The sequence below is a fragment of the Protomyctophum bolini genome (genome assembly GCF_963924005.1).
Source record: "Protomyctophum bolini genome assembly, chromosome: 7".
In the NCBI taxonomy this organism is placed as follows: Eukaryota; Metazoa; Chordata; class Actinopteri; order Myctophiformes; family Myctophidae; genus Protomyctophum; species Protomyctophum bolini.
Window position 1 is genome coordinate 17,794,432 of NC_137868.1, and position 23,668 is coordinate 17,818,099.

At 42.1% G+C, this 23,668-nt stretch overlaps 2 protein-coding genes across 6 annotated transcripts in view; one reads left to right on the plus strand and one right to left on the minus strand.

The window, feature by feature from the left end:
* Positions 1 to 573: 573 nt before the first annotated feature.
* Positions 574 to 1,533, minus strand: LOC308318597 (CAAX prenyl protease 2-like; the record flags this gene model as incomplete). The annotated part of the gene is made up of 1 exon (XM_080768213.1): positions 574 to 1,533. The coding sequence occupies one exon, from the start codon at positions 1,531 to 1,533 to the stop codon at positions 574 to 576; it is 960 nt and encodes a 319-aa protein (XP_080624339.1).
* Positions 1,534 to 5,416: 3,883 nt separating this feature from the next.
* LOC308318424 (uncharacterized protein) overlaps positions 5,417 to 23,668 on the plus strand; it is a 32,539-nt gene continuing 14,287 nt past the window's right edge. For 3 of the 5 annotated variants that reach the window (XM_080767974.1, XM_080767975.1, XM_080767977.1), the window contains exons 1-6: positions 5,417 to 5,692; positions 8,332 to 8,457; positions 8,560 to 8,640; positions 13,511 to 13,618; positions 19,458 to 20,585; positions 21,036 to 21,131. In XM_080767974.1, the coding sequence (XP_080624100.1) occupies positions 5,641 to 5,692; positions 8,332 to 8,457; positions 8,560 to 8,640; positions 13,511 to 13,618; positions 19,458 to 20,585; positions 21,036 to 21,131 (1,591 nt within the window). In that variant the 5' untranslated portion in view covers positions 5,417 to 5,640. The remainder of the gene's footprint in view (positions 5,693 to 8,331; positions 8,458 to 8,559; positions 8,641 to 13,510; positions 13,619 to 19,457; positions 20,586 to 21,035; positions 21,132 to 23,668) is intronic. The other 2 variants (XM_080767976.1, XM_080767978.1) reach the window with 2 other exon arrangements.

The following is a 23,668-nucleotide window of genomic DNA, read 5'->3' on the forward strand; positions in this document are numbered from 1 at the left end:
GGAAAAGAAAAAGGCTGCACACTTGCCACGATGCAAAATGTATTTAAACACCCGTGTGAAGTGAGGGTCGCTCTTGTCATCATACATCATCATACATCATCTCATTCCAGGCAATCACAATTTGCGTCCTGTTGTAGATTAAATAATCTTCCTCCCCAACCCCATTCTCAGACAGTCCTTGTAGTCTTGTCTTAACAGAGATGTTATACTGAATGTGCGCTAAACATAAGGGCGACACACAAATAAGTATACCTTTGCTGACAGCGGGGATGAGTCAAGTCAGCTGTTTGAGACTGACAGCTAGTTGAATTAGACTGAACACATTGGTGAGCAAAGAGACTTAATGGAAGGCAGAGAAATACAGAATAATGCATATATTTAGCAATGTATTTGGCATTCTAGAATGTCCATTACAGTCCCCACTTTTGTCTTCAATATTTTGTGTTTACACACTTTTGTCTTCAATGTTTGTGTTTACACAAACACATACTCAAAGCTGGCATAGGAGGGGCTAGCGCCCCTCAAAATACTCACACGGCGGTATAGCAACATCTAACATGGCCCTGAGGGTCTTCAGGTGACACAGAGGGACGAGTGGGAGGATGACAGGGTGCAGACGGGGCTGGGCAGGCCGTAGTAGGTGGGGTCGGTGAGCGGGAAGAGGAAAAGGAAGAAGAGGAGAACACCCAGCAGGTAGCAGGAGAGAACGGTGAGGCTGTGCGGGTTCTCCAGGGCTGCGTTGATATCAGGGAAGCCCATGTAGTTGCAGAATGAGTGACACAGCACGGGACCCAGCAGGTGACCCGTTCTGATGAAGATGAAGGCTGTGTACGCTCCAAAGACTGCTGTGTAGGAGAACTGGAATACCACCGGGAGAATGATTCCCGACACAGTCCCCTGTCTGAAGCGCAGGAGCTCAAAGACATGGTGAAGGTGGGCCACTCCGAAGAAGAGCGAGCAGGTGAATATGGCGGTGGAGGGGCTGCTACAGGGCACAAGCATGGGCAGCATGCACGCCCTGAACACCAACTCCTCTGTCAGTGGAGCCACCACCTGGTTCCTGAGCCAGAGCATGTCACTGAAACACTGCATCCAGGACCACGGGTCAAAGGCCACCTGTACGCCATCCATGAAGTTCCAGGGGCAGACCGTGGCCAGCTGGATGACAGGGCCTAGAAACGCCAGCATGGTGAGCAGCAGGGGAAGCACGGCTGCAGGGAAGAGGCCCTCGAAACGGATCCCCATCAGTGCCCACAACGAGGGGCTGGGCCGTAAACCTGTGACTTCTCTCCATGTCCAAACCAAGATGGGTGACAGGCTTGATACGATTAGGACACTTGTAAAGCGCCTCTTTATCACTGTTGGGTGGTCACTCGGCAGGTTACTCTTCCACACGTATAAGCTCCCTACGAAAGAGAAGGCGAGCAGGAGGCAGGACACAACCGATATCCAACATAAGCCATCTGGGGGCACCAGCAGAAAATGGCTGGTAGTCTCCTCTGTCAGGAGTAGGTTTACATCATCATTCTCCATGGTGAGGAGAAGCAAAACAAATGACTGGACACCAGGACACCTCCTTCACCTATTTAATTTAATAGAGGCTAGCTATCTAGCTGTTTGCTCTTCGCTGTTTTCTGATATCAAATGGTAGTAAGGTGGGAGATTGTTTTTGGCCTGTGAGTTTGTTTGTGTGCGGATAATATTGCATTCTTGTGCACGCACAAGTAAGTAAATCCAGATTTTGCTAATTATTATTATTATAAAAAAATGTTCTTCTGAACTATATACTGGAAGTGGATGGATGACGGAATAGAATGAAACTTTGCCCAAATATGGAGATGTCTGACATCATATTGACTTCATAGATGATTGGTGTCATAGACAGGCAACGCTTCCTGGCAGAGGTGCAATGCACAAAGGGCATGCACCTTTTTTATTCTATTAAGATGTATAGTTGCGAAAGTTGTGAGCACTTACTATGAGACCTAGCAGATCATGTCTGTCTGTGTGTGTGTCTGTGTGTGTGTCTGTGTGTGTCCCACCTTTGTGCCCATATATGGAGCTGAGTGATTTGTTTGTGATTGATGCAACACACTCCATATTTGGACGTATAGCTGCTTTGGGGACTCCTTATATGGTTATGGCTAAGTTAAAAACGTAACTTAAAAATAACTTAACTTAAAAAAATAATAACTTAAAAATAAATCTTAAAAAACCCCAAATATGTACGAGCTGCGTTCGCTTCCCGCGTTTGCGCGTCTTACTGGTATGTATACCGTGGTCAGGGCTAAACATTACTACGTGTCAGCACTTTGGGGAGCAATTATGAGTTTAGTTTCAGGGACACTTCAATCAACACGTAGGCTGGGCCGGGCCAGGACACGAACCGTACTTCTGTTTCTCCGGCAGCATCTCTACCCAGTACCCACGCATCCACCAAAACATGGAATTATTCACAGATCTGTGTATATCAAAGTGAATTATGTGTCATTGAATGCGGTTTTGCACATGCTTTTTCCATGCCCCTCAAAGGTCCTGTGGAGGGGCAAGGGATAAACTTGCACATTAAGATGGTTTCTTTCTTGTAACATCTACACAGTGTTTTTGAAAACAAATGCTAAGTTAATAACAGCGTCAATTCACGCAAAGGCTCTGACTGACTATATAGGGCCCCCTGGCCCTGAGCTCTAATTGGGCCCTGGCCCCGATATGGCGGTAATTGTTGCCATAGCATGAGAGCTGAAGGCTGTGGCTTCTGATTGGCTGAAACGTGGGTAGGGAACGCTCGGCTGTCAGCTTTGCCTGGCAGGCACCCCTGACTGCAATGTCCTAGTGGAGCTGGCCCTGTATTGTTGGCACTGGAATGGTGAAGGGCTCTCAACATAGCAGGATAAAGAATACTGTGACACCATTCTCACACTACCGGAATTAAATCAAATATCCTTCTGCCTTAACCTCTTCCTTAAAAAGGACCTTTTTGAACAATTGACAATAATGTCATTGTACTGTTTAAACACCTGATGCCAAAAAGGCAAACTCTCAAATTGAACAGCAATCTGGGAACCCATTCGGTAAAAAGAAATGTATTATTTTCCTGCTATTAGAATAATCTGTTTTGAGAGATTAGTTGAACAGAGACATGTCATTGAGCCTTTGGATGGATGTGTGTGTGTGTGTGTGTGTGTGTGTGTGTGTGTGTGTGTGTGTGTGTGTGTGTGTGTGTGTGTGTGTGTGTGTGTGTGTGTGTGTGTGTGTGTGTGTGTGTGTGTGTGTGTGTGTGTGTGTGTGTGTGTGTGTGTGTGTGTGTGTGTGTGTGTCGCGCACTTGCGTGCGTGGTGGGGGGGATTTTTTTCTAGCCCCATTTCCACCTGACAACATTTCTCTCTTACAATCTGGAACTGATTTTTGATAACAAAATAGAATAGAAAAGTCCCCACTTCACTGTGTGTATGCACATAAGCCTACTTGAAATTCATCCTATAACAACTAGGAGCAGTGAGCCATTCTACGGAGCTTGCTGCTCAGGGAGCAATTAGGGGTTAAGAGTTTTGCTCAGGGACACATTGCTGGCCTCAGTCAGTGGCCTACCTTGGCCTGGAATGGTACCTGGAACAACCAGGCGGGCTCACTAACCACTCATCTATGACCGCCACCATGCTGGGCAAGACCTACGCTACACTGTAGACGGTATCATTTGTTTTGGGCAGAAGTTGCTGGATTTCTGCGGAAGTACTGCTCAAGAAAATCAGTTTACATTCTCTGTGTATGAAACAAGTGTTGTGGTTGGTCGAAAGAATATCGTATCCGGGGGAAATGCATCTGACGGATGTTCCGGCCGACACTTCCGCCGATACCGTCTCTGCCTTAGGTTGTGACCAGGTTTTTCTCTTCGCAGATTAGTAAGCCTGGGACCGAGGCTAGACCACACCAACTAGACCTTTATTGATCCCTACCTTGGGCCCAATCACTAATATTGCAATCCATCCCAGAATGCACTCTGTTCCTACCGGAAGGAGTGAAATGAAATCGCCTCATGCGCTTTTGAGCAAGTGGATGGAAGGAGAACTCGGATGCCATCTCTATTCATATATAATCCCCTACCCGTGGGAGAAATGTAGTTGTCGGTGCACTACATCAGCAAAGAGACACAGGACATATAGGCCTACAGAAAAAGGAGATGAGCCTTCAGCTATGGGTAGGGGGGAAATAATATAAATAAAATAATAATAATAAAGCTGTATTTATATAGCACCAATTCGAAGCAAAGTGCTCCACAGAGAATAAATAAAAACCAATACACACCATAAATAAGTAATAATACAGAGGGTCAAACAAGCAATATGCAGAAATACAGTAGGGTATAATGGGTTAAAACTTTGAGGGGATAAAGATTACAAAAAGACTTCAAGCAATATCCTACATGCAGGCCGGGGTGGCTCCTGTCAGGACTCAGCAGGGAGTGCTGGGCGGGAGGAGTAGGACGAAGGCGTCCCCCCCGTGGGGGCCCCTTACTGGCAGCCGGTGAGTCAGTAAACAGCAGTGATAACACACGTGTGTGGGGAGGAATTAATTGGCTTAAAACAGCTAAGATTGTACAAGAGCAAAAACACCAAATTGTAACGAATTAAACTTTATTTCAATCAATCTGACTATGGTAGAACATAGCTACAATACAACAAGCTGCAGGATAGAGGTGTCAATTCCATTGAATTTAAACCATGGTGTCGGGTAGCACACTGGTTGACAATTAGCCTACTGTTGAAGTGTACCCTGACCATGCAGGTGTGTAGGCTACATAATGACTGTTGTGTCCAAATAATGATATCTAGTATATAATTATAATATAATGATGCCTATATTGCATTGTATTGCTTATGTGAGGCTTAAAATAAATTGACAAGAGAGGCCTTTATGTGAAAATCGTCCCATCATGTCCAATGCACTGTGGTGTTGGATTAAATCTAGGTTGGATAGGTTTAAATATTTTAAGTAGATTTTATCATATGTCAGTGATTTTTTGTTTGCTTGATATTTTGAACAGTATGCTAGATCTTTGGATACACTTGCTGACCCTCGCTCTGCTCTCTCTTCTAATGCTAAATGTGTTTGTGTAGCGCCACTGTAGCCTATAGTGTCATGACATGAGTAGATTTCAAACAAGGCATTCTTGGATTTATCCTCTTAGCATAACTTTTATTGTACTGTACTTCCCTGTGCTTGTCCATGCAAACTGTTTATAATTTATTCAGTCAGTCAACCAATCAATCAATCAATCAATCAATCAATCAATCAATCAATCAATCAATCAATCGATCAAAAAATGTACTTTTAAAACTTTTATTTTGAAAGTTACGAGTACGACCGGAAGTGTTGTACGGTTTTTGTTTAGCTTTTGCCTTTAATGGGCGGTCGCCGGTCGGTCGTGAGAGAGAGAGCGACAATCACACGGAGACATATAACCCGTACTGGGATTGGGATCATAGCCACTAGGACTAGTTAACGGCAAAATAATTTATATAACAAACGGAGAGCCCGTTCGTTAAAACCTAGCGATATCAGTTGGAATTGTGGAGGAACAAAACGCCGCCCCAACGTTGTCTTTAACAGCGTCTGGTCTGAAGAAAAGAATTGGCAGCAAAAATGCAGGCCGCCATGTTCCAACCAGTGAGCGAATTACAGAGAATGGCCATGGGTATGTTTATATAATTGCATGTACGCTGACATAAAAAAAAATAACGGCTCTATATTATGTCTACTTTATAATCAGTAGTACAGCGGTGTCGCTCGCCCAAAAGAACCGATCTACAAGCTACCAACGACACGCTGATAACTACGCGTTTTAGCTTGCAGAGCTGTTCTTTTTGGGGCAAAAGACACCCGCGCGAGTAGGCTATAACAAGCCTTTATGTCGTTGTCTCTGGTTTTACTATATCCACCTTTTATAAGACTGGGTTGACTTGAAAATCTATTGAACATGACATGCTGGTAGAGGGAGCTATTATTCAGGGGACGGCCTAACGTTGTGAATGTGGATGATGCACTAAATGGAGTTTGACAAAGATGGAGTCCGGCAAAAAGGAGCAGGAAGGATGTAGGAATGAGAGCCTACTGCCCTAGCAGTGTTGCCAAATTGTGTGAGAAATAAGCAACCAGGTATATGAAAACAAGCCCAAAAGTAGCGACTATTTTAAAATAGCCGATCTACAAGCTTGAGCGTGTAGATTTGCTATTAAAAAAAAGATGGGATGGGTGGGTGACAAACGTCATGTGGGATATGTTTGAAACATTTTAACAGCACAAATTGGTATGGGCGTCCCGGGCACAATATATTTAGATGTAGGGTCCTTGGATAAATAGTAATGTGAGTCAGTGGGGATGATGGGGATGGAAATGTGAGAATCACCGGTTTAAAAAACATTAGGAAACTACTTTCAAACTAGCCCAAGCAACTACAGAATAATAAGCCCAAAGTCGCTTATAATAAGCAGACATGGTACACACAAAGTGTCTACTATGACGTCACACGTGTTAATTTAGATGGTGTGTTATTTTACCTGATAAGATGCCAGTGAAAGCAACACACAATAACAGTTAACACACCGGTATGCTGTTTACGTACATAACATGTAAAGGCATGCCTGTATTGTATTTGTGTGATTGTGCTGCGCTCCACACACACACACACACACACACACACACACACTTAGCAGACTGATCGTGGCAGCATTAAAAGTTGTGGCACTGCGAGTCTCGCAATGCCACAACTTGTAATGCTGCCAGTGCGAGTGTACTCACCCAATGATGGATTGCTGCGACTTGGAGTCAGATATTGTCCTCTAGTTTCATGTCCATTTGAAAGTTCTGGTGGAAAACGTCTTTAGTAAAATATCTGCACTTTTCCACAAGCTTCACACAGACAACATTCTCTGCCTGCGACTGGCCAGAAATGATTGCTGGACAAATGGAAGAAATACAAACTTCCTTTTGGGAGCACATATACATGTTTTGTGTTCCCCATGTGCTCCCCAAAGGATGACTTCACTCGCCCAATTATTGTTTTTTTTTCTCATATGCATTAGGTTACTAACTGACATTAGGTAATGGAGAATACTAAAATCTAAAATACTACTTGTCTTGTCATTCTTATATTGTATTGCTTTACATTTCTTAACATTTTTATACATGATTGCTATAATGTTTGAAGCTTGTTTGTTAAAGGCATAATATGCAACTTTGCCCTGTGTACATGACAAAACAATGTTTTTTCTTTTAACCAATCATTTCCATCTATACCAGCAGAGGGCAGTTTTCTTCTTTATTTTGGTGATTTCACTGTTTGTTTTGGTAGACAGGGATGTTTTTGTCCAACCAAAACAAACAGTGAAAAATACATTGAGAGGGCAGTGTGTACTGTGTGTATCTTGCGGGTAAACACCACAGTGTCTGATAACTGCTGGCATAGAATGAAATGATGGGTGATCATTTAACATTTCTTTTATGTAAACAACAATACAACATAAAGTTACAATACAAACTATACTTTTTTAACTACATAGAGTCAACACCATTGACAATTAATGTATTAAATAAATATAATGTAATCATAATGTACCTCATTACATACATATTGTCTCTTTATTGTTAATGGCGTTTACGTTTGTGTTGGCACTTTTGTTGTTTCACATCACAATTACATCACCATATCAACATGTGTTAGACTTTAATATAATTTAGCGCCCCTCACTTCACATGTGTGTGATTTCTTTTTCACTAGCCATTTCAGGATTAGTCATTTTTCAAAAATACAATAACATTTTAATGGCCTCTCCGGTTTTACTGTCAACTGACTGTCAATTAAGTTCTACAAGCTTAATGCTTAAATCAGTGACTTAAATCAGTGACTCAAATACGATAATTAAATGAGAGGCACAGTTTGAAATTGGGTGTGGTATGCAGAAAAGTCAAAACAGGAGCTACTTGAATTTGGTGGACTGCTTTTAGCCACACTTTCATCCTGGCATTGAAAGCGGTTCCAGTTCCCAACTTCCCAGGCAGCTGCTCTAGCTTCTGCAGCCACTGACCCCTGAGGAGAGATTCAAGGTCGACTTGAAGCTAGCTTTCTAATAAGGTCACCAATAGGCTTCGGTGTCCCCGGCAGTGCCAGTGCATATATAACAACTTGGGTGAAAACGTGATGAGAAGAAAGTTGACATAATGACTGCAGGGCACTTGACCGACAAATTTACTTTGTCTATAAAATAAGTCTAACACATAGGCCTATTCATGCTATTTTATAAAAATCTTCCCCTTGCATTTTTTCATCCCCGGCAGTGACCGCAAGAGAGACGGGAAAGCCAGGAGTGGGGAATCTGGGGATGCAGCCACGGGCCATGCCTGAGCCCGGGCCAGCTGTGGGAAGGAACACAGTCCCAAACATGTGGCATGCACTCTTACCAGGTGAGCCATGCTAATGTTTACTTAATATGTTATGAACAATTACCGAATATGTTCAATCACCAATGCGCTGTAATCGTATAATCGTTATAATCTGTCCCGCAGGCAGTCGGCTGGCTCACACTCTTTCAGCCAAGGAGCCTCTCTCACTTCCCTCTTTACTGAGAGAAGTAATTGCAAATATGGGTAAAGTTATAGGCCTACTGCTAAATCTGCAAAGATGAAATGTATATACAGTTTTACAATTTTACCCAGATACCCCTATATGATTTTAGTCATTTACACCCATATACTAGAAAGGCAAGTTGACGGGACAGTGAGTCTTATATATTTATTCACACAATAATAAAATCAGATGACAAAACGTAATGGTTTAAAAAAAAAGAATATTCATAATTTGGGACTACAACAATAAGGCCTTTTAATGCCATAGAAAAACATTCCCATTATGCAGTACGACTGGGGACACATAGCTTGTAGTTCTGTAAATTGAACTTGACCCCGTCACACAAGATAGTCAATTGCACCACCACCCCCACCCCCCCACGGATGCTTCTCTGCAGTGTAAAGATGTTCACATGGGGAAAAGTGGACAAAGAACGTCTGTGGAAATTGATCATCATTAATTCTACCCCGGGACAGCTACTACATTTTAACGGGTCTGCAGTGTGAAGACGACTTTGGTCCCCTTTCTTTTAAATGCATATATTTCTGCAATGCATTTTGAATTAACCCCATTTTGTACAGTCTTCATAGTGTCCAGTAATATCTGTATTAACTTGTATATTTAACATTCCCTTTGCCTCTCATATTGACAAATTTGCATGGAGTCATTCTGCAGTCACTGGTGTAGCAACTGGCGTGGCCTCCCCCTGCAGGTTTTTGACACAGGCTGGGTACCTCTACCTCCTGTAGTCTCCTCCCCACAGGCTGGGTACCTCTACCTCCTGTAGTCTCCTCCCCAGCCTCCCCCACCCATCCATACGCACACATGCACACAGGCTGGGTACCTCTACCTCCTGTAGTCTCCTTCCCAGCCTCCCCCACCCATCCATACGCACACATGCAGACTCTACACTACTCCACTACTGTCAACTACTTTTCCATGACGACACACAGTTTGCACACACCGCCTGCATTGACATTATAGAACTGTTTTGCTGAGAGTAAAACACTGATTTATTTGACAATTTGAACTCGAGGCCAATTTGATGCAGGGTTGAATACACCAGAACATAACACTGTTGATTCATTGCATGTTTGAAAACCTGTAATCAACATGTATGTCTGATTCCTTGTATTACAAATTGCATTTGAACTGATTTCTGTCTTGAGAGGTTATTGTGCCATTTAGGGGTATAGTTTCTGTTTTAACATGCTTGAATATGGTCATCGCATCGCAAAATGATTTTGCAATGATTGTGTAGGGCTGGCCTCAACTATTCACATTTGGATATCCGTTTGTGGGGTAGGCGTTACAATATTTATATAATAATATGCTACATGCGCTAAATGTAGTCTTATTTAGTCTAAATTTAGTCTTATCAATGAAATATATATTTTCTCTGCGCATTCCGGCTCAAAATATATTCTTTAATTGGGTACATGACATCCGTCAATCAAAAATGTGCGCTTCAGTTCACCTTGGGAGTTGAAAGAATGAAGACAAAATCCAGAAGATCTCAGCTGTGTGGCAACACTTCCAATTTACCAATAAAGGCGAGACAAAGACGAGATGCAATTTGAAACTTAAACTCCATGGATGCACAGCAAGTTTAAAAAGTCACCTGAATGCTGTAAGTAGACCTATTGTTTGTCAATGTAAACAGTCCACCTACCTAGACCTATGCTAGCTAGATAAACTTCATTCACATTCCAGCTAACATAACGTCAATATGTACGAACATCATATGGCAGTGATTTGCATAAGCTTGCATCAGAAATGTTGAGTAGTTTAGCCTAATATTTATTAACTTGAACTTTTTGTTGTTGTTAACAGTTAAGAGTTGTTGTTGTTGTTGTTAACAGCCCCAAAATTACACAGCAGAGCCTACAGCTCCATGCAGAGATAATATATGCCACTGTAGAGAGCATAACTATGGATATAAGGTCTGGTAATCAGCATCAACATCCTTTCTTCATTACTGGACCAGTGATTCAAGCAACTCATTCCTCGATTGAGGACGGACCTCATATTGAGGTTAGACTCATTTTATATTGAAATTATTCAATTTATATAAAGTTACATTATATTCACCTGCATGACATATTTGCAGATTTAATTAATAAAATGGCATTTCATTTTTAGGTTGTCCGTAAAATCTACAGACAATTCGGGAGGTGGAAGAAGAGCCAGCAAGCCATAATTAAACCAAGAACTCCATAAATGGAACGTGACGAAGACGGTGTAAAGAAAGGGATGGAGCAATACAATTCCAGTCTGTTCCACTTGCATGGTGGAAGCAAATGGTGACCACTACCAGAAACCAGAGTTGATGGCGACCACTACCAGAAACCGGAGTTTGCAGTCAAACTACCTTTGGCGCCACTTCCAACTTGGTCAGAGAACATTTGATCAGAGACTGGCTACGTCATGAACAAGACCACCCGTTTTCAGAGAATGTAGGTTTAGTTCATTGAAGCTTAATTGTAGCCTCTTGTTTCTTTTCTTTTTCTTTTTGTATGTCCTTACTTTGTTGTATAGCTGTACTGGTTGCTGATCGCTTTACTTATTATTAGGGTAGAGGTTACAACCAGTAAGGTGCATAGGGCGTAGGTCATGTGATGTTGGACACAGAAGAGTGCGTGGTTAACCCTCTCTTGAGGCCTATATCATTTTGCATGCCTGGGTTTGCCAGAGCTTTGCGTGGGTGCTTGCTTGTTTGGAGGTGGCATGTGAAGTAGAATTGACACAGCATACTTCTGCTAACTAATGCATTATGCACTTAGGACGAAAGCTAGCAGTGATGAGATTTAGAATTTTCATACCCGTTACGGATTATTCTCCAGTGCCTTTGTTTGTAACACTTTCTGTTGAGCACGTCATTTTTTGTATATACACCCAACTAAACTGTACTGAGTGGACGGCAACAGACGATGAAGCTGCTACCTGCTAAGGGCTGGCTGGAGATGCTGTATGAGAAGGTGAGGTTTAACCACAATCTTCATCTCCTTGTCCAACACCATTGTTGCTTGCTCTATCATAGATATCTTGTCATATCACAACTGAGAAAACAATTGACATGATATGAGCCTAATATGCATTGAATTAATGTATAGAGTAGAGTGAATTAAGCCTGCGTGTTTGTTCTGTTTACATATTGTTGTATTCCTATAGCCCACTGGCCTATAAGGCCATTCATTTTTTGTCCGTTCTTTTTTAAAAACTAAATACCCTTTACTGCAGTGCCCATACCAGTGTGCTGGTTCGGAGTGGGCTGGGTCTGGGGAACCACTGATCCGATGGACTTTACACTCTACTGCACTACCATGGGTCATCGCCAATACACACCCCAAGTGTGAAGTCGATCGGATGAGCAGTTCATGAGATACATGTGTCCACTCGGAGCAGGCCAGGCCAGTTCTGGAGAACGGCTGATCCGATGGACTTTACACTCCATACTGCACTCCCGTGTGTCCACAGCAATTCACCCACCAAGTGCGAAGTCAATCGGATGAGCGGTTCGGGACATATGCATGCCCGCTACGAGTGGCCTTGGCCAGTTATGGAAAACCGCTCATCTGATGGATTTAACCGTCAAATCGACGTTGCACTTCCTTGGGTCCTCAGTTGATCGGATGAGCGGTTCTGGAGATTTGGTTCTGAAGTACAGACAGAAAGACAGACAGACAAAAAAATCTTGGAATTTATAGATAGATCATTGTATTTCTGATTTCTGCGTGCTTTGTCAGGAAAATGTCTTGGAGCATTACACTGTTAGGCTTACTGTTATCATCTTATTAAAAGTATTGTAACAGACATATGTGTGTTTTGTATCTTTGACACTTGTTAGGCTGTAAAATGTTACAGATTTGGGCCTTGTGCTGTGATACAATTTATTTGTGAGTTACCCGTTGATTCCATCCCTATTTATATTTATCAAAAGCATTTAAATTCTGACACGACTTAAATTTGCATGTTGTGTAAGCTCAAATTGTACACACATTTGGATGTGAGTCCCTGATACATTATACTCCTCCACCACTGCAACACAAGCCCAAACTCATCCAAGTGGAGTTTATTAGTCAACATACAGCTGATCAGATTTGTTCAAGGGTTTTGGTCATGTGCACATGATGACCCGCATGGATATTTTAGCTCATCATTGTAGTGAAAATGTGGCAAAGCTGCAGTTAATGAATCCAGCTTTCAACCCCCCCCCCCCAGTATCATACCTAAACTCAAGCCTGTGATTTCAAGAGTGGATGAAGATGTCTGGCTTGGTGAACTTATCCAAGCTCCCCATAAACATACGATGACACTTGCATCACCAGTATTATACATTTACATTTATATTTAACTGTAAAAGAGCATTCCAAATAGTTTTTTTCCCATGCTAGACATTTACAATGTACATTCATAGGCCAATATTGTACGTAGTCAATAAAGCATGTACAACAAGCAACTTCCTCCACTCGTGATGTCATGATTCTTGAATTCCATTCTGCTACCTACAGTATGTACTATGTAGCCACCTTTTCAGAAACTTGAATCTTAAAGGGCCACTTCACCCCTTTTGCAAACAATGATGTTTAGAACAAACACTTTCCTGGGGTGTTATGTGTGTGTAATATGATTTAAATAAAAATATATTTTAGTCATGACCCCATGTTCATGTTTTTTCTGGCCATGGGGTGCAAATTTCAATTTGTGCTACTGTTATCTACTACAAATGCTATTAACATTGAGTGACTGCAGTTTCTTCCAGCGGTGATATGTCCCTTTAAGTAATTTCCATATAATTGTATATAAAAGTGAACCGATATTGTCTAGGAGTTTGGCATCTTAATTCATCCTAAAGTCCTCTTGTTTTAATTTTCAATTCTTTCATTGCAGACCAGTCTGTCGCTGTGGAGTCCAGAATGCAGGTGAACATGAACCCTCCAGATCCAGCCAGGGTCGTTACCATTGGACACGAGGGGCCAGTATACCACCAGGATATCAGTAAGTTTCATGATGTTTTTATTTCTCAGGACCAAGCTGCATACGGTAGTTCCACTATAGACTAGAACCAGTGTTGAATGTTAACTTGTTTTCTTACTTGCACATGCACATTCAGGCAAGTGAACTGGAAATGCTTGGAAGCAGATTAGTCTACTCTAGATCATCGTACATGTGTTTCATGACAAATTAGTTATACGTTTATTCTTATTAGAGAAATAATGCTCCAATTCTGATGACTTTTTAAACATATGGCTGTCTGTGCTTTATAATTGATTTATAGCCCTTGTCATCTTATCCTGCTGCATCATCATGCTGGTTTCAGTTGTATTGCACCACCAAGCGTCTCACATTTGTTTAACTATTTGCCTTAATTGTGGGAGTTAATGGTGTAGGAAATAAGGCTTGTGCATAATACATATGCACACACATGTTTATAAGAGCAGGATTGTGTGCGTGTGTGCATGCACATTGTTGTCTTATTTCTGTATAGAAAATGCACAGTTTAATAAACCTCAACCTATCAATTCATGCCCTCATCTTCTCACCTTTAAATCACTGTAATGGCTCATACATACTCCAGTTTTAGCCTTTTAGGTGATAACTTATCACCTAAAAAGGTGATATTTAGTTGAGGCCATCATACTCGCGGTGATGTCCTTAAGCATTGACCCTCTGGTTCAGATGTGCAACCCCCGTACCTGTAAAAGACATTCAGACATTGTCTGGAATAGGGCTGTCAATCGATTAAAAAGATTTAATCGCTTGATTGTCCATATTTAATCGCGATTAATCGCAACCTAATTGCAGATTTTTGTATCCGTTCTAAATATACCTTAAATCAGTAGTTTTCAATCCTTTTCATATCAAGGTCCATTATTTACGGACCACTATATATACTGTAGGAGAGGGAACAGACAAATGTTGATCAAAAGAACACATTTTCTACATTCTCTAATTGTGTAGACTTCTTGTAAATTAACTTAACTAATGCAGATGTTTAACAATAATTCAACTCTTGGGAGTGTAAAATGGAACTAAATGGACCCATAAGGGTCCACTTGGTTTCATTTTACACTCAAGAGTTAAAGATCTACAGTATAAGGGCCCATTTGGTTACCAACTCCATCATTTAGCTGGGGACCACCTGGAACCCCCTCAAGGACCACTGGTTCAGAACCACTTCCACACAGATAGTTTTCAAGTTTTTCTCTTATCAACATATGGGAGTAGACGAATGCCTGCTTTATGAAAATGCATGTTTATTATTTATTGGACTCCTTTCTCTCTTCCTTTCTCTTTTTTTGGTTGTTTGTTCATTTTGTAAAGCGACCATGGGTTCATGAAAGGCGCTATATAATTCCAGGCTATTATCATCTTGGTTTCTATTCGGATATTATCCAATGCATCCAGCCTACTCAAACTATATCCGGTATTTCCATACCCACACAAACACACATGCAAACGGAGAATGGTTTCCGTATCCTCTGTAGACCGGATATGCAACGATACGGTTTATCTATAGCTAGGACAACAACAACAAAGTACATGGACTTGCAACTGTCGTTTGGCTTTCCGTGTTCATCAGATTCAAATCCAAAGTATTGACAAACTAGCCTGGTTTCCAGCCTGAGTCGCTGCGTTTCATGAATTGTTTTGTTGTTACTTCGAGGTGACAACGGATTCACGGAGTGCAGCGAATCAAGCTGGAAACCAGGCTATTTCCAAACAGCACTGCTGCTGTTTTGTTTATGATTTTATGTTCTCATTATGAGGTAAGAACCTTCGAGGAAGCTAGGTATCGAGATAAAGAGGCTGATGCCGCCTTGGCTGCCAAGCGATGTTGGGGACCTCATGGAGTTCCAAAAACAAGCACTCCATTTCCCACATGAACTGTAACATATAGACTGCAATGCGCTTTCAAATATAGCCCTATTTTGCGCTGATCAGAGCAATGGTCATTGTATGTGTGGCCATTTGACGTGTTAAACAGATAAACACTACTACACTACACAACACTACTGTAGTTAGGGGTGCAACGGTTCAGTTAGACCACGGTTCGGTTCGAACCTCGGTATGGGGGCCACGGTTTCGGTTCGGTTTCGGTACAGTAAAAAAAATTACCCCCTTGTGAAGTGACCCCCAGGAACGCGCCCTACTGTACCCTCTACTGTACTGTACTGGCACACACGAAATCATCATATATACAGTTAATAATGTGCGTGTGTGTTAGGTTGTGCACAGGTGGTGAAAAACAACCATGCTGTTTTCATGCTCATACCCAGCCAGCCAGCCAGGCAGTGGCTTGCACCACTCAAAAAAGTTTATTTATAGCATTTTCTTTTCTTCTCTTTTTTTAGCATATATTACGGTATTTTATTAGGCATTTCTGCCTTTTCATTATTATCAAGGGGAAAAAAATGCACCTATGCGCTCACACGGGGCATTAAGCACATGCAGGAAAGAGGAGAGGAGAGTGCCTCCTGGGAGGGGAGTGATTCACAGTGAATGCGTCGTGTTGCTCAGAAAAATACCCTACAATAAGTCTACATGAGGATTTAAGGATATTATGCTTATATTATTAGAAGAAGGGCTTCTATCTACAGTCATGGATTGGACATGGAGTATTTTGTTGGTACTTTTCTGACGGAATGAATGTCCTGCTGCGGGTTGTTTTTGCTCTCACTCTCCCTCTTAATTAGCACTCAAACAGCGAGTGCAGATGCAGAATCAGATCTGAACAAACTTACAACGACCGTGCTTAGAAGCCTGTTGGCGCGAGGTTAAAGACGTTTAAAGACCAGGGCTGGATTCTCCTCACAGTCACCATGCCGTCTCTCTGTGTGTGTGTGTGTGTGTGTGTGTGTGTGTGTGTGTGTGTTTGTGTGTGTGTGTGTGTGTGTGTGTGTGTGTGTAGGGGGTGGGCGGCGTGGGCCGACAGTGCTACACTTCTGTGACCGAAAGAGTGCTAGACTTCTTAGTAGGACGGTGTGTGACCGATAGAGTGCTAGACTTCAAAGTAGGCCGGTGTGTGACCGAGAAATACATTCTTCGCAGCTGTAATAAATGAATTAATGCAAACCGAAATACCGCAGTTCATTAGAGCGCATTGAACCGTGTATGTGGAACCGAACGGTTCGGTTTTAAACCGAAAACCGTTGCACCCCTAACTGTAGTGCCAAGTTTGGTGCTGATCAGAGCATCAGTGTACCTGTGGCCCCTCCTTGGGTCCGGTGTGACTATGCTCATGCCAAAAAGTGTTTGTGCCAAATTTGGTGTGGATTGGACCATCTGTGGGCCCTTGTTGGCATGGGGGCCTCATGTTCCCCCTGGTGTGGCTATTATCATGGCAAAGTCAGCTGTGTTGTGCCAACTCTGGTAAATAAATACAAATTATAATAGAAATAGCTCTCCCCAACATGATCGGATCGGTGCTCAGCTGGTCCTGCTTCAGGTGATCGGTGATCGGCCCCCATAACCCTGATCGGGGAATCCCGAGAGTTAGAAGAACTAGTCCATACCCGTGCAGGGATATGATGTTCTTGTACAAAGTATGTGACGTGTAGAGTGGTGTGTACATGCTGCAATGGGAGCGGGAGCCCACGGGACCCAGCGTCAATGTTGGCAGCACCGGCGGTATTAAAATACCCACGGGCGGGCTCGGGCGGTCAACATAAAACCAGCGGGCCCCCGCAAATCCCACATCCTCCCGCAATTAACCAGATACAGACTAGAGCTTATATACACTTTAGTAAAATATTAATGTCTTGAGGAGAACATATAATTTCCATACTGCACTGGACATTCAACGTGGAGTCTCACTCCAACAGACATCTTCATTCTTCAGGTATGCTCCCAAAGCGGCCGCACCTGTCAATCATTAGTAATCGCTCTGTGAGAAGTGTGTGTTTTACCGACTGAGGAGTTTATTTTCCCTGCGAGGGACATTCTCGCTTCTAAACCCCTTTAGAAGCGACACACACACTTGCTTATGGTAGTCCATCATATCCAATGATGACTTGCAGTGAGGGCATATGAAGTCAGTGTTTGTGGCCTTGGCTGCAGTGAACAACTTTCTCTTCTGGACTGTGTTTTCCTTCCTCTTCAAAGCACTGAAGTCCAGAATGGCACAGCTGCCTCCATGAAGGATGCTCTCTCACACACACACACACACACACACACACACACACACACACACACACACACACACACACACACACACACACACACACACAGAGAGACAGACAGACAGACAGACAGACAGACTTCAGAACGGCCATAAGGCTGAAAATTGGCGATCTACAAGCTCACAGGCTAGGGATCGAGTGTTCACTATACAGACGTAGAGTAATGTGAGGTGGTGTGTTGGGCAGCTGAGGTTTGTAGATATGTGGGAAGAACACAATAACTTGTCTTCTCAGACATACAGTATCCCAACCCTTGTCACCACTGCAAATTATACTGGGCTCCGTTGATTATTTTTCATCAGCTGCTGCTGCTGATTACTATGACAGTAGAGAATTTTGGTTCTTCCTGGACCACTTTAGACTGTAGCTCATGTTTCCTATAGTTCCAGTCAGACTGGAGGAATGTCAGTCACCTTTAAGACTGTCAAATACCTTGTCAGACTGTACTTCCCTGGTAAGGGAAGAGAGGGGGTGTGGTCAAAAAATATTTTTTTAGTTAGTTTTGTTAGGTATTTCTTTAGTCCATAAAGTATCCTTACAATTTTAGATATTTTAACTGTACACCACATGGCATTATTAAATGGTATGAGAAGGGAGACACTTCATGACAACATATATTTTTTTATGAAGATTATATAATGGGAACATGAGATTAGTTTACCCACTGTGGGGGAAGTTTTGCCAAATTAAGTCAATGCAGTCAATGAATGCATTTTGTGTCATAACAATGACAAACTTTCTTAAAACGTTTTTCTGCCTATTTATTGATAGTATACAGCAGAGCCAGATAGACAGGAAATGGGAAGAGCACACTTTTGCACATAGACTGCTGTTGTAATTGTAATAACTATGTTTTGAAAATAACACAAAGTGAAGATGGTAACAGCCATTCGACTACATGAGGACAGTGTCCTGTCCACTACGTGTTGTTTCTCATCTAAGGGACGAACTTAGCCACACCTTATCATATTGAAACACTTTGTTCTACATAAAGAACCATATTTCCTTTCTAGGTGAAGAGTTATCATTTTTCGACCGTGGGCGAGATCATGGATTTCACAATGCCAATTGTAAAATCCATAATCTTTTCAAATACAGTAGCTGATAATGTGTGTGGGCGGCGGGGCGCCACTACTACACACATTGGAAAGATTTATACAACCAAGTATTAAAGAAGGTCTTTCCCCCTCCATGAGGTGGGTTATCCGGCTCCAGATACCATCCTGGAATTTATACCCTCGCCTTATTGTTCGTGTTGCAAGCACTAGAGTAGTTGCTTCCAGAGCTAACAAACCTTCTCTGTCCGACTGAAACAGGTGGTACTGGCTTACAGTTTACCAGTAGCAGGAGCAGGATCTGCCTGACCTGACCTGAAGAGTTGTGGTCATTGCTTTAACCCATTTTGGGCGGGAACCCCTTTTGTTGTTTTAAACATTGTTATATTTAGCTATTGAAAAATATCAGATCTACAAGCTCATAGTGGCGCGCTATGAACTTGTAGGGCTGCTATTTTTGAAAAATCGTTCAAATGTGCCTCAAATCTTTCAGAAGATTGTCATAATTTAGAAAACTTTTTTTCAGGCCTGAATGGGTTAAGCTAGTTTCCAACAAAAATATTTTACATGTTAGAATGATCTCTTATTCTTCTGTTTCAGATGCCCCATCTGCCCCGGCTCAAATAAAAGGAAAACATCTCTCCTTTGACCATTGTGGTGGAACCTTCAACACAATGCCTACTACAATTACCACCACCCCTACCCCTACCCCTACCAAAAAGCGCCAGAGAACCACAAAGGTTCATACTGGAGAGAAGCCTTACTGCTGTGATCAGTGTCTTAAAAGGTTCGCCAGAAGGACCGAGCTCAAAATACATCAGAGAGTCCACACTGGGGAGAGGCCTTACTGTTGTGGGGAGTGTGGGAAACGCTTCACCCAAATGTCCAGTCTGAAAACACACCAGATAACTCACACAGGAGAGAAACCTTTCTACTGTGATCTGTGTGGAAAGAGTTTTAGTCACTCAGGATCGTTAAAAAACCATAAGCTCATGCATACTGGGGAAAAACCCTATAGCTGTGAACAATGTGGGAAGAGATTTACTCAGTATGGCCATTTAAGATCTCATGAGCTCATGCATTCTGAAGTGAGGCCCTTCAACTGTGAGGACTGTGATAAGACATTCGCTACAGTGTCTCATCTCAAAAGACACCGGATAATTCACAATAGAGAGAAACCTTTCTACTGTGAACTATGTGGAAAGAGTTTCAATGACTCCACAAACTTCAAAAAGCATATACGCAGAATGCATACCGTGAAGCCTTACTGCTGTGAGCAGTGTGGGAAGAGATTTGCTGAGTTTGGAGATTTAAAGACTCATGAGTTCAACCATAGTGGAGTGAAGCCGTTTGGCTGTGACCAGTGTGACAAAAACTTCACCACAGTGTCTCATCTGAAGAGACACCAGAGAATTCATAATGGCGAGAAACCGTTCAAATGTGAACTGTGTGGAAAGAAATTTCACGACTCTTCAAACTTCTGCAAACATAAGCGCATGCATACTGGAGTGAAGCCTTACACTTGTGACCAGTGTGGGACAAGCTTCACCACAAGGTTTATACTCAAATCACATCAGAGAACTCACACTGGAGAAAAGCCTTTCTGTTGTGACCAGTGTGGGAAATGCTTCCACCAAAAGAACAGTCTGAAATCCCATCAGAAAAGGAATCCTTTCTGCAGCGCCATTTCTATCAAACAGGAGGACCCTGAAGATGACATGGACCTCAGTAAGTTCCTCTTTGTTTTTTATCTTTCACTCGGGTCCAAGCTGCTAAAAGGTCTGCCATGGACTTTAGTAGCACCAGGGTTCAGTGACAACTTGTTTTGTTACCCAGCCACCTAAGTGGAATGGATGGTTTAATTTCCCATACTTTAATTTACCTTATTAATCTATTTATATTGCTGTATTACTAACAATGTGAAATCCCTTAATGAATTTAAGCATGACCTTTTAAAAACAAATCACATCTTCGTACAAGTTTTTCACCAAAATAATGATTTTATGGATAGACGTTAGTAATAAGGAATTATAATTAAGTGAGAAGATTGAAGTATTACGCTATCAAAAACGTAGCTGACCATTTGACAAGTGATTGGCCAAGTAACTCCACCGTCTTTATTAGTAAGTTAATAATCAAGGTTTTTACTTGATTTCAACCCCCTCCCTCCCTCCCCAGACCAGTCTATCGAGTCAAGTCTGCAAGGGAATTCCTCAGACACAGCCAGGGATGATTCTGCTAAAGAAAAGGAACCTGAAGACCAACAGGACACCAGTAAGTGTCATTCTCTCTGTGCAAACTACTAGTAGTTCCAGTTTGGGATTTCTTGAATAACCAGTGTTAACCTTTTTCTTTTGTGCTTGAGTTCGTATAAGTGGCGGGCTACTTGCCAACACAACTAACTTGTTGCAAATAAACTCACAATAATGTGTAATATATAGTAGTGATCGACCGATATGGTTTTTGGCCGATATTTCCGATTACCGATTAGTGGAGAATCAAAAAGCCCGATAGCCGATATTATGACCGATATTAATTTAAGTAAAAAATATTGTTTTTACAGTAACATAAATTCTAACACAATAATTCCTTTAAATGCATTGGAGAACATTTATTGCTTATAAAAAGTTAGTGCAAGAATCACCAACATCGTTTTCAGTAACAACACCCCCCCCCCCCCATCAAATGCAGCTTTAATTTAATTAAAGTGCAAACATGTACTGTAGCAGAATATGGAACGCACCCGTATGAAGTGCAGGCACAGGCTTAAAACATTTATTTAAAAAAATAATCAGTTTATTTATCCAAATTTGTGATCTACAAGCCCACAGCACATTGCAGCATGACATGTTGAGAGCTTGTAGATCTGCTGCCCAAACTCCCCAAAGCCATGTGACCTTGTTGTTTTTACTCCACCACTGAAATTTGCCACTTTCAAGATCATCATTTTATAGCAATACAAGACAATAGCCTTGTATGTCTCAAAACACTGGCCTACCGTTAAATTATTGTCAACTAAATAAATATGAATTAGAAATTAAGACAAATATTGACAATGCTACTGATTGGTTAATTCTTCATTGGCTTGCAGTTAGTTATTGCACATAGCCAAAATGCAATAATAATAATAGGCTGGTCAGGATGGGGGGAAAAAGTTGTCCTTTTAGAAAACATTCAGTTGGCTCGCAATGCATGCATGCACGCACACACACACACACACACACACACACGCACGCACACGGCATGCGTGCACGCACCCACACACACACACACACACACACACACACACACACACACACAATATCTGCTAATGTTGGCTAATGTAGGTCTACCACTGTTACACCTTCTGTCCCTCTCAGTGTGGATTTTATTTTTGTTAATGCAAGATGAAAACAGCAATGCTTATGGTTAGAAGGTTAGTATTACTCCTTCTAGCCCTGGTCCTCTCTCTTTTTACTCCGTGTGTGTGGAACTGGGAGGGAGGGAGGAGCAGGCAGAGAGAGCGCTGTGCTCTGTCTACTCCTCCTCGGTGTTACAGACACGCAGCTAAGCTATATACATCTCCATACAACCGTACTCTACCGGATTTTCAATGAGAGTGGAGTGGTTGTTGTACTTTTTTGCGCATTTATGACAAAATATAATAATCGGTTTGATTATTAACTTTTACCACCGATACCGATATTAATAAAAAACATGAATATCGAAGCCGATAATCGGCCACGGCCGATTATCGGTCGATCACTAATATATACTATCAAAACTGAAGTTGGGACCCAAACCCAACTTAACATACTGCTGTTAGCAGTGGGCATGGTTTTCTGGTTCCACTGAAAAACCGGCCATTCATTTTTCCCATAGAGATTTACAAAAATATTTATATTGATTCTTTTAAGCTTAGAATCAAGCCATTTAGGATCCTGGTGAGTCATGCCCATAAAACCTTTGTCCAAGCCGCTTTTTTTCACCTGACAGAACAGTTTCACCGGTTCCTTTCCCCTCTATCAGGCGCCCCGACTGGTCAGGGGGAGGCAGTATAGACAGAGTATTTTATAATGGGCTAAAGGGTGTAGTGAGGCACAACTCACCAGCAGAGTGGCTCCAACCCTCTCAGCCATTATAAAATGGGGGTAAGCTTGGACCTCACATGGCTTATTGCTTTTCTAAAATGTTTACAAATATGTCAACACAAAATCAAAACCGGCGAAACCGTAGGGTTAAATTATTACCCTCGCCTGCCAAACCCGGAATTCTCATTTTCCAGGGTTTAGATTCTTTAATCCATGTTTCTATCCGATCAAATCGTTAGCTACCGTTCGTTAGCACAACAATCCAAGTGGGACAGTGGCCGCGGCCATTTTGAAGATGCACACGCATCCACTTGCATTGTATAGGCTGCATTCAAAACCCTCTATCTCAGAAACGACACTGAGGGGCTGTTTCTGGGGAAGACAAGGTTTTTCAACGGTCTGTAGCAGGCGCTGTGATACCGTCAGGTTTTTCCACCACCGACCGAGAGAACAACAACCGGTCATGACACCACACACAGCATTTTGTCATTGTAACATGCAATTAAGGATAGTTACTTTAAAGTAAGTGTTACGTGCGATATAACCTTGACAATACGCTAGTATTGAGGGATTAATTAATGCTGGCGGGAATTGGTGTTAATAATTCAGCACAAGAACAACTTTTCCGGCTACCAGCAAGAGCAACTTCCTTCATATTATCAGTCTTTTTTTGTTGTTGCTCTGCTATGAAGTGAGCATGTGCACGATAACAATCTATCTGCTGCAGATTTGCAAACAAGG